This window comes from Abramis brama, assembly GCF_963993115.1.
Source record: "Abramis brama genome assembly, chromosome: 2".
NCBI classification, from domain to species: domain Eukaryota; kingdom Metazoa; phylum Chordata; class Actinopteri; order Cypriniformes; family Leuciscidae; genus Abramis; species Abramis brama.
In genome coordinates this window covers 27,657,493-27,669,455 of record NC_139964.1, presented here as the reverse complement: position 1 = coordinate 27,669,455, position 11,963 = coordinate 27,657,493, and the positions used below count along the sequence as shown (strand labels likewise).

The window sequence follows — 11,963 nt, the reverse complement described above, 5'->3', positions numbered from 1 at the left end:
AAACACATGTTTTCCTCCTCAAGATATGCAGCTGAAGCAGGCTTCTCATGAGATTTGCAGGCCTGGATTTTTTTATTTTTTTTCATCCAAATACTTAATTGGCTAAATATTGCTAGATATTCATTAGTTTGTTTTTTTTTTTTCTTGAGAAATGTGTACACTAAGAAGTATAATATATAAATCATTTAATTATAAGGATTAGTACCTTAACAATGGAAAACTGCCTAGACATTCAAATGGAAACCCGCCATATTCTCTATAAAATTCATTTGAATTAATTGCGACTGTCTGGAAAAGTCTTTGAAAATTCTTGGTCAAAGTGTTCAATGCCTTTTTTTTTTTTACTCTGAAATTCCTCATATTAGTGTAAATACATTTTTAATATGTTCATATAAATCATATCAGAGCAGTAAATGAGTAAAATACAATTCCCAGCACTGTCTAAGTAATGTGTCATGGTAAAATGCTTGAATGGACTGCATATTTACACTGTTAAATTTGACAGCTTTCTTTGTGTAAATGTTTTAGGTCCTAATAATTACTGCTGACAACATTTAACTCAATGCACAAGTTATTATAAAGTACTATTAAGTGTTTATTTATATATTTTGAATTAGATTTTAACTTAATTTGTATCATCTTTTTAGGAACACACTGCAAACATACACATCACATATTAGTTTTTCCATTTTTATTTTAGCTTAAGTTTTTGTCAGTTTTCTTTTTCTTTTACATATTTGTTTTTATTAATTTTAGAAAAAAATACTATAGAAATGTTGCCTTGGCAATTAACTGCTTTTTATTTACATTTTTTAATTATTTTTTTATTTTATCTTTAGGCTATATGTTACATTTCAGATGCATTCATCAATTCACGTAAATGTGTTTTAATATTTTGTTTTAGTTAACAGTCATAACACTGACGTGTTTTCAATAGCGTACTCTTATTGTCTGTAAATATATGTATATTAGTGTAAATGTACATTAAAAAGTATATATTTCCAAGATCCCACTCATTGCATTAAACATACAATGCAATGGGGTCAAGTGACATTATATCATTATCACTATTTTAATACATACTTTTGCATTGTTCAGTTATGCAAAAACTAGTACACAGTTTAAGTTTCTATTTCCCAGCTCTGAACTTTCCAAAGGGGGGCGTGTCTTGAAGAGATCATTTTAAAAAGCACTGCGGCTCCCCTGAACTCACTGCAGATCAATACCCAGATCACTGCAAGACACTTGGAGGATCAGTCTTCATCATATACAAGGTACAAGTTCAGATATTTGTGTTGTCCATATTTTAAACGCTTATGATTGTGATGCTTAAACCCCATGTGCTTCTCTTCCACTTGGTTTTAGGGAGATACTTTGAGAAGCAGAAACAACTCTGCAACTACAGAAAATAACCTTTATACATTGACTTTTCACATTTTCTGCTCTAGTTAAGGTTATAGGTGTATAAGGTTATAGTTATATGTGCAGTAGCTGACATGTTTTCACTGTCCTTTCAAAAAAAATACTAAAATATTTCATACTAAAATGTCTCAATATTATTGATGCGATTTAAAGAAATAAAATGGAAATATATGTTGTCCTGTACTGGAAATATGTTTGCACTGCAGAAAAGCTAAATTGAATTTGGTTATTTTGTATAATTTTATTATATTGTATTGAATTGTAAAGAAAACACTAAGTTGTATTATACATTTAGAGTCTACATGGAATATTTACTTTATATTTTATTCTTGTAGAATTCACTTGTTATAAGTGTGTTACTCTAAAAAAAAAAAATGATTAATTAGAATACTGTAGTTTTGCATTACTTGTTACTAATTTCTAAATTCCATATCAACCTCAATGTACATGAAACTGCTCTTTTAATTCTTGTAAATAAACAATGTAAAATTGCACAAATTATTATTGAACTATCCAAAGTATTTCAAGGGAGAAGGTTACATTAAAAACATACGTTTTAACATTAGACGTTAAATTTTGATGTTAAAGCCACTTTATAGAATTGTTCTATAGTCTATAGAGTATTAATGCAATTACATTAGAAGTAACTCCAATTAAATTATAGAAAAATTAAGAGTAATCCCTTACTTTGTCCAGGGAAAAGTAATTAAAGTACAGTAATGAATTTCTTAGTAACCCATTACACCCAACTCTGAAGGTCATAACATGACCACTGTGGTGGAAAATAAAAATGGTTATCAATTACAGCATCTAAAATGCACTTTCCCTTCAAAAAATATATAGATTTTAACTTGAAGGGAAAATAATCCCAAGTCTATTTGTCTTAAAGGAATAGTTCACCCAAAAGTTCATGGGCCCCATTGACTTCCATAGTATGGAGAGAAAAATAAATACAATGGGGTCCATCAAAAAGGAAACTCATACAGGTTTGTAACAATTCGAGGGTGAGTAAATGACGACATAATTTTCATTATTTGGGTGAACCATCCCTTTCAAACCTGTACATCCCTTTTTTTTGTAGGCCTATGTTTTTCTATTAGTTTAAATCTTTGAATATTTCATCATTGCTCTTTCTCTCACACAGTCCTCCATCATGGTGAAAGGTACACTGAATGAACTGTCCCAGTTGAAACAATCAGGCTTCGGTCAGCCGTGGCCGAGACATGGCCTGAATCTGCTGTACTGGTTTGCTCATGACTACATAGACTTCAGCTATGGTGAAATTGTCCTGAGGTTCAGGCCTCAGGATGGAGACTATGGCTTTCACAAGTACCACAACAGAATTGATGAAGAGGAGGATGATCATCTATTGCCCATTCAGAGTCTCCCATACTATGAGGTGGGCAACCTGAATTATTCAGGAGCAGACAAGCTCCCAAATTATGTCAGGGCAAATTACAGCCGCAATAATCCTATTCCTGACAATAACAAGGACCGTGTTATTGTGCGTCTGGACGCCAGTGGCAGATTAAACAGGGTGTATGTGACTGAACACAGCGACCCGAAACAATTCGCCAGCAGCAAAACCTTCCGTGTGAGTCAGGGCCTCCTCCAGATCATCAAGAACAAGAGTCGAGATCAGTATCTCTCCGAGCTCTCCAACACTCCTGGAGAACAACAGGCCAGATTTACACCACGGAGCGATTATAACAGGCAGGCTAACAACGACGACTCCTGGTGTACCATTCTTTAAAAGGGCTAAAGAGTCATTAAACTATAGCTACTCTCATTTTATTCGGGATTATTATATACACATACATTTTTTATAATCTTTTACCTTGACCTGAATAAAATATTCATTGGTGATGTGGGGGAAATCGCGCCTTTATGAATCTTTCGAGTGAGTGAATCGAGTAAGTGAATCGGATCACACGCACCTGCCCAAGTCACGTGACAACAGAAAAACGATGTTTCGTTACATCCTACTGTTTTCAAAAGTCAGTGCCAGTGGTGTAAGGATGGGGTGGTATTATTAAATGTTTTAAACGTGTGATTGTAAGAGAATCTCGAGTCATTTTTATAATTTAAGTTTATAAAAGTTGATTAGAATGCATTTACATGACTTAAAGCAGCAGATGTCGTCGGCGTGCGGAGTTTCGAGAGCTCGAAGATTCAAGCAACTGGTTCAGTTGAATCGAAGTTACAGAAAGACTCACTTCTCTTCTGTCATGTTATGTCTCTTGTTAACACAAATTCTAATTCATTTCCTTTCATTTTTATTACATATGCGATTTCTCTGGCTTGGTTTGAAATAAAATGACTTTGGAAACTCCTACTTCGAATGTTTTTGTTTTTGTTAAAAGCATCTCTTTTGATAGCTGTGTAATATCAGATGCCCTTGAAAACAGATATGCCTACAAAGAATGTGAGGGAAATTAAGGCTTGTTGACAGAATTTCCATGCTTTGAGTATTTCTGATGGAACAAACAATATGATTTTAGTGTTAAAAGGGAAGCAACAAAAACAAAAGATTAAAATGCTAATAATATATTAAACCAAACTAATTCCACTTAACTCACATTAGCCTGTCAGTTCTTCTGCTCATGCAAATATCTGGCATGGAGCAGCATCAGTTTCTGTTTGCAGATCTTTGCTCCACCCTCAAAAGGCAACATTACACTGCCATCACTTCTGCAGGGCAGGGTGGATTCATTTAATGCGCTCATATAGCAGATTATTATTGCTTTCCAGTTACAAAACCGGTTAGGAGCATCTATATAGCATCTTTAGACCCTGTGGAAGCTGCTACATGCAAGGCTGGATACAACAATCTTTTTCAAATGCAGAATTATCAGAGACACGGTGAGAGTCGCTGTTGAGAGACCTTTTTATTTATTTAGAAACATAAATTATGAATCAGAATCATATTAGCTGTAATAGCACATCCGATCTGGACTTCTTTGTTTTTTACTTAAAATTTGACTCTACCTCAGATTAACTGTTCATCTCACTACAAGATTCATAGAGGTTCAGACTTTGTACTGATGCAGTGATCTTTCTACTTATATTGTATATTTCTACTTTCTTAATAATGTCTGCAGATGTGTTTCGGTCATAGTCTAGGACCTAACAAACTTTATTGTGCTGATTTTGAAAGAAGGTCTGCTGAATGGATTTGAAAAGGCAATGTTAGTTGTGAGCTGATCTGAAAACCCTATCAAATTATCCCAAATATTGAATAATTCTGCAGAGTTCTCCAATGAGGAAATGAGCGGATTTAACTGAAGTTCGCCTGCTTTTTGGTTTTTGCATTTTTTTCGGTGTGATATTAAAAATATCCTTCTTTGCATTACAAGTGCGCCATTGTTAGAGTAAACCCAGTTATGTTCTTTACATTTTATTTTCCAGCAGAATTAATATGATGAGGACCCTGTATAATTTGTCTGATCTGAGAGAGTCCAGGTTTGGTCAGCCAAACACACGGTCTGATCTTAGTTTGCTCATGAATGTGTTCAAATTGACTCCAATGGACATATAATTGCTTTCTGAAACCCTGCAAATGGAGCTTTTGGCAACCCTTCAAATGGCGCCCGCAGCCGAATCATCCATCCATCCATTTCCCAAACCACTGGTCCAATGTGGCTACAGCGTAATATCATAGGCTACAAGTGCAAATTGCTTTTTAATGGATTATTGAATTGTTTAATTAAGGTTTATATATGCTAGTTTCAATGACTAGTCTTTTCATATTACTACTGAGGCTGCCAGTTTGCTATATCTCAATTAATTATTAAACAGCAAGCACTAACTATGCAAAAGCGGCAGCCCTTTCAGCGCACTCAGTGTCCGAATTCACTCACTCGTTTTCATTCACTCCTTCAAGTGGACTATATTAGTGAAGTAATGTAGGGAATAGAGAATGAGGTATAAGTGGTGAATTTAAACACAGCCATCTGTATTGGAGCTTGTCTCCATTTGGACAGCTTATTTGGAGGCTAAATGAATATAATATGTTTAAATATAATTATAAACATATGCTCATCATTCTATGATGTTGAGCGTAGCATGTTTATCACTTAATTCTCTTAATGATTTATTACAATGATGTAGATAGATGAAATCTGAATATGAGTGAGACATTAGTTTAATACAAAGTAGCTTTAATGTAAATCTCCTCATGTACAGTCCATAATGTGTTTCTGCATAAGTTTTGCCTTCTGCATTGTGATTGCAGAAAGTTTGCAGTCTTAAGTTTCTGTTCATCAAAACAGCTACACACGTACAACCTCTAGAGTACTTCCTGTTACTATGTTACTAGTTCAGTGACATCAGCAAATACGTGCTGTTGTCATGTCATATAAATGAAGCAGTCAGTGTCAAAGGTCTAGTAAGGTGTATCACTTCAGGGTAAGGTGTATCATTTTTTAATATATACTTTATATACAGTGTATATATATATATTTGTATGTTTGTGTGTTATATGTGTGTGTGTGCGTGTGTGTGTGTGTGTGTGTGTGTGTGTGTGTGTGTGTGTTATTGATTTTGAACTGTTTACTTTTACAGAAATGGTAGATCAGTGCACTACAGATTAACCCTTCGTCTCACTGCAGTCATTTCGAAGGATCAGTTTTTCTCAGTTCTTTGTAAGTAATCAGTGTCTGTAAATGTGTTTTAGCCAGTTCCCCTTGTCCTGGCATATGTGGTTTATGAGGAACACAAATGTGTATTATGACATAGGTATTACAACGTAATGTGGTTTATGAAGACACTTCCTGTGGCTTAAAAAACATACTAAACTGTGTGTGTGTGTGTGTGTGTGTGTGTGTTTTTTTTGTTGTTTTTTTTGTAAATTCAGAAAGCTTTGTCTGATTGGTAGGGTTCTGTCAGGACCACAATCGTCAAATACAATTGTCAATTAGCAGTTAGGATTGGCGGTATGGTTCTGTTCTGGCCAAGCATGGATAAGAGCAGCGATAACCCTCCTTAGGGGAAACAGAACAGAACCAACATGCAGATATCATTAATTCAAGATTTAAAGTACAACATGATTCGAGAATTTATCCTGATTCAAAGGGAATCAGAATGCCAAACTGACTGACGACAGGAGGAGCTGGGGAGGGAGGAGGGTAATAGCTCCTGAGAAACGCGAAAGCTGCTGATAATACTGAAGGAGCTCATATATGTATACACTGATAGGCTTTGTGTTCCTATAATTAGATGTGGATCAGCTGAGAGTCAGCTGATGCGAGCTTGACTAACCTGACCTGCCAGAACTGACGCTTTAGTGTAAGGCGATCACGGGCGTAATTTCCTATGGGGACAGGGGGGACATGTCCCCCCCACTTTTCAAAATCCCGTTTGTGTCCCCCCCACTTTCCAATTCGTTATGATTTAAAAAAAAAAAAATTGCACACCTTCATCGCCACGGAGGAGCAGGACAAAGAAAGCTTGTGGCGATGTTAGCTGCTGCGTCCAGGAACGTCGCGTCCACACTCTAAAAATAGCTCAATGAAAGTTCTAACGAGCAGGGAGCGCTCCTGACGCACACACACGCACACGACGCACAGACAGCGCGCCAGAATCGAACAATAACACACACATTTATGCCAAAATGCCCATTTTGTCGAGTATCCTCACAAGAACAGTCTTAAATAAGTTAAATAAAATCTTAAATGAAAGTCAAGAGTAAATGAGAAAATTAAATGCGTGAAATCCTGTCAGCGGCAGATCTTAAAGGGACAGCAGCCACTAATTCTCTCTGTCAGTAAAGTTAACCAAAGAACAAAGGGAACAGAGAAAATCATTAAGGATTAATCTATGTAATTTATAATTTATGCAGTGCGGACTATTTGATAACCTTATTGAATTTCTGTATAGTTCGTACCTGGAAAGGCACAGGTAAATACAGGGCCGGATTAACCATTAGGGCAACTGGTCACTTGCCCAGGGGCACATGACATCTAAGGGGCCCTGACAGGTAGGAAATACACAGAAATTTAATAAAGTTATGAAACACTTTACAGTCTGCATAAGGTGCATCTACACGGGTTCACGCAGACAAAGTCTTTCCTCCCTCCCCGCTGAACGCCAGCGATTACTAATTCGTGAAATGCACTCCCGCTGGTTGAGTGCGGAAAAAGTTTGTTTTTAGGTTCGATATTAACAGGACATTTGTTCTACAGGGTCGGTAGTCTAACAAAGATATCAATAGCAAGATTAGTTTTAACATTATGTGACCATTGTATATCGACATGATGAAAATATTCATTCAAAATCATTTGTGCATTAATGCTGCATAATTATACCTGAGAATGCTTTGACGCGTTTCCACAGCGCACAATGCTTAAGGGAACGTCTGCCAATTCCACCAACTGCGGTAAACGTAGCCTATAATTTCTATTATTTAAAATTACTTTTAACATTTAAAAACAGACGTTTTCAAATTCCAAAGCTTGCAGAAGGTTCCTAATGGCAATACTGACTTAGGCTACAGGTAGCCTTGAGTAAATTAACTAAGAAAATGATTCATAAAACGTATAAATATCAGTTGAGCCTATGTTTACTTTCGTCACTGACACAGACGGAAATGAAAAGACTATCAGTCAAAGTTCAGCTTTAGGAGGGGAAGAAATAGGCCAGGATAAGAATACTGAGAGAATAAGAAGATGATGAGAGAGCAGGTATTGACAAATAATCTAATGACAAGGTTTTAAATAGCCTATTTCTTATAATTTTTTGGCCTTCAAAAGTCCTAAATTACACATATGTAGGTCAAAGAAATCCAAATTTTCTCGGGGGAGCATGCCCCCGAACCTCCCTAACTATGGGGGGCCTTGAGTCTTGATGCCCAGGGCACAGGAAATTGTTAATCCAGCCCTAGGTAAATATGACATTTATTATGGGTTTAAGTGAGGATTGTTTAAAGTTCACTTAAATTAAGTTGTTAGCCTATATTTTTGAAGCCTAATAAATGTTTAAAATTTGGAGGAAAAAATAATTTTCATCGAGACATCGGTAGCTATATTAATATCAGTGATACAGGCCTTCATTCATAAAAAGATGCTATTAAACAATTATTTAAAATGTGCTGTCTTTATGTTGTTTCTACATTACAGTGGAAATTGAGTCTCACTTTATTTCAATTTTATTTACACACAAAACATTAATAGTGAACATATTTGACTTTATAAAATGATTCTCTCATGTCTTGGCAATCGGCCCCTATTAAACAATAAAAAATTAAGACATATTTTTGTTATACAAAGTTTAGTATCCTACTATTCTTTTTGGCAGAATTTATCATTATAATCAACTTAATTATTTTCAAAATTATTATTATTAATTATTTTGTATCACCATAGTCCCAAAATGCATGTAAATGCAGGAAATGGGATTCAAATCGAAAAAATGTTCCCCCATTTTGTGTCCCCCCCACTTCTCAAACCAAAGTTACACCCTTGAAGGCGATAGAATATACAGTTTGTACAGACGCCTACCATTATTTCTATGTCGAGTCCCCATAAACCACACATGAGGCTGCTGTTTGGTCTTGGTCAAAACAGACTTTGATGTGCTGCTTTTGAGAGAAAATCTGCTGAATAGATTCAAATTTGTTAAACAGAAACACTCTTATTGGTAGCATTCATTACCATTACCCCAAACATTTAATAAATGATCATGTGATCAACGTGATTAATGATCAAAAGCAGGGGATTTACAGAACTTCGTTCCAATTCTGCAGACTTTACTAATGATGAAATGAACTGATTTAAATGAGGTCGAACTGACTTCTGTTGCTTCTTGGTTTTACATTTTGCAGTTTTTCCTGTAATTGTATATTTTATATAAAAAACATAATATTATAACATTTATTGCATTACAAGTGCACTGTTTTTTCCAGCAGGACTGTCAGGAACACGATGAGGACTCTGAATAATTTGTCTGATCTGAAAGAGTCCAAGTTCGGTCGGCCTCCTCCCAGACACGGTCTGATCTTGCTGTGGTGGTTTGCTCATGAATGTGTTCAGATTGATTTCAACAGTTGTATGGTTGCACTCTGCAACCCAAAAAATGGAGCTTTTGGTTTCCACCGATTCTATAACAGGGAGAATCTTCTTCCTTACACTAACCTACCATACTATGAGGTGGGCAACCTGCACATCACTGACTCGCTGCCTGAATATGTCACTGTGAATTACACAGGATATTCAGACAACAGCAACAAAGATCGCATCATTGTTTCATTTAACTTAAGGTGGAACCGATTTGAGAGCATTTATGTGACACAGCACTCAGATCTGGTGAATTTTGACCAGAATCACACTTACTGCATTAGCATTGAACTCATTAAGATCATTAAAGGTTTAAGCTGTGAGAAATTCCTCAGAGGACCCATCCGCACAAATCCACCCAATCCTTCTCAGTATGTGTCCATAGACATACCTAAGGAATATCCTCATGTCCCAGCAAGACTGTCATACACACCTCAGCCACACACACCTCAGCCACGCACACCTCAGCCACACACACCTCTGCCAGTGCAGAGTGAAACCTGTCTGAGTAAGAAATGCTGGTGTGTGCTGATTTGCGTCTTGATTTTACTGTTGCTCATTATTGCTGCTGCTGTCATTTTATGGTTTAAATTGAAATAGTTTTCATCACTTCTGTTTGTTATTCTAGCTCATTTTGAAGCTGGATATTGCAGTTTGTTTCCTTTGGGACAATTACTTATTGGAACGAAAGAAAATAAAAACGTTTATTAACGTTTACGTTAATATTTTTTTTAAATTATTATTATATAGAATAAAATACAATGTTGAGCATTGCATGTTTATCACTGCATTCTTTTTAATGGTTCATTGCACTGATGTAAATAAATATCCAAGATTTAGAAGGACCAAGAATCAATATTAATATTGATATTAATTTGAATATTGGGCTGACACACTCCAATCAATGTTTTCAGTGTTTACGCCCTTATTTATAGTAATTTCGTTTCATAATTGTTGTGCTTATTCTTTGACATATACAAACAGAGAATGTATTAAAACTCCAAAAACCATTGACTTGTGTTTGAGTGATTTAGTTTTTTTGAATCGCTACTTTTTACAAATGAATCAATACTTTCCTAAAAGAAGCGCTACTTTTCCCAAAATGAAACAATACCTTTGTTACCAAATACCAAAAAGAATCGCTACTTTTTCAAAATTAATTGATAATTTTTCCAAGAAGAATTGCTACTTCCCTAAAAAAGGGGACTTTTCCCAAAATGAATCGCTACTTTTTTAAATAATCGCTACTTTTCCTAAAATGAATTAATAATTTTTCCAAAATGAATTGCTACTTTTTCTAAAAGAATCGCTTCTTCTCCTAAAATGAATCGATACTTTCCTCAAAATGAATCGCTACTTTTCCAAAACAAATCGCTACTTTTTCTAAAATGAATGGCTAATTTTTCCAAAAAGAATCTAAACTTTTTCCAAAAAGAAAGGCTACTTTTTCAAAAAGAATCGCTACTTTTTCTAAAATGAATGACTAATTTTTCTAAAATGAATGACTAATTTTTCCAAAAAGAATCGCTACTTTTTCCAAAAAGAATCTAAACTTTTTCCAAAAAGAATCTAAACTTTTTCCAAAAAGAATCTAAACTTTTTCCAAAAAGAATCTAAACTTTTTCCAAAAAGAATCGCTACTTTTCCAAATCAAATTGCTACTTTTTCTAAAATTAATGGCTAATTTTTCCAAAAAGAATCGCTACTTTTTCCAAAAAGAATGGCTACTTTTTCAAAAAGAATCGCTTCTTCTCCTAAAATGAATCGATACTTTCCCCAAAATGAATCGCTACTTTTACAAAATGAATCGCTACTTTTTCTTTAGACGCTATATAGAGAGTATTTGATTGGACAGAAGATCTGATGAATCTGATGCTCCAAAAACTTTAGCTAAAATGAATCGATACTTCTCCTAAAATGAATAGATACTTTCCCCAAAAATAATCGCTACTTTTGCCAAAGTGAATCGCTACTCTTTTAAAAGTAAATCGATATTTTCCAAAAATGAATTGATACATACCTGAAATGAATTGCTACTTTTCCTAAAATTAATCAATACTTTTTTCAAAAAGAATGGCTACTTTTTCAAAAACAATCTCTACTTTTTCAAAAAGAATCGCTATTTCCAAAAACAATTGCTACTTTTTCAAAATGAATCGCTCCTTCCGTAAAAAATCGCTACTTTTCCAAAACGAATCGCTACTTTTTCTAAAAAGAATCGCTACTTTTTCCTAAAAGAATCGAAACTTCTTCCAAAAAGAATGGCTACTTTTTCAAAAAGAATCGCTACCTTTCAAAAATGAATCACTACTTTTTCAAAAATAGATTTAGATTCTAGAGAGCATTTGATTGGACAGAAGATCTGATGAGAAGCTGAAGTCCGCAGTGATAAAAAGTAATAAAAATCTGTAATCCATTTTATCAGAAGTGAGAGACTGTAAGTTTTGAATGCTTATATCTCCTAAATGTGAATTTAGCCATTGTTTTGGA

At 34.9% G+C, this 11,963-nt stretch overlaps 1 protein-coding gene and 1 long non-coding RNA gene across 2 annotated transcripts; both read left to right on the top strand.

The window, feature by feature from the left end:
- The first annotated feature begins 1,152 nt into the window (after positions 1–1,152).
- Positions 1,153–3,922, top strand: LOC311070172 (uncharacterized protein). The gene is made up of 2 exons (XM_084093909.1): positions 1,153–1,274; positions 2,567–3,922. The coding sequence occupies exon 2, from the start codon at positions 2,576–2,578 to the stop codon at positions 3,173–3,175; it is 600 nt and encodes a 199-aa protein (XP_083950035.1). The 5' UTR covers positions 1,153–1,274; positions 2,567–2,575; the 3' UTR covers positions 3,176–3,922.
- Positions 3,923–5,582: 1,660 nt separating this feature from the next.
- Positions 5,583–10,483, top strand: LOC311070000. The gene is made up of 3 exons (XR_014603596.1): positions 5,583–5,829; positions 5,986–6,065; positions 9,323–10,483. It is a non-coding gene; the product is annotated as an uncharacterized lncRNA (long non-coding RNA).
- The last annotated feature ends 1,480 nt before the right edge of the window (positions 10,484–11,963 follow it).

Bases quoted from the DNA above. Each gene is read 5' to 3' on its own strand.
- LOC311070172 (XM_084093909.1), top strand. From the start codon at position 2,576: ATGGTGAAAGGTACACTGAATGAACTGTCCCAGTTGAAACAATCAGGC.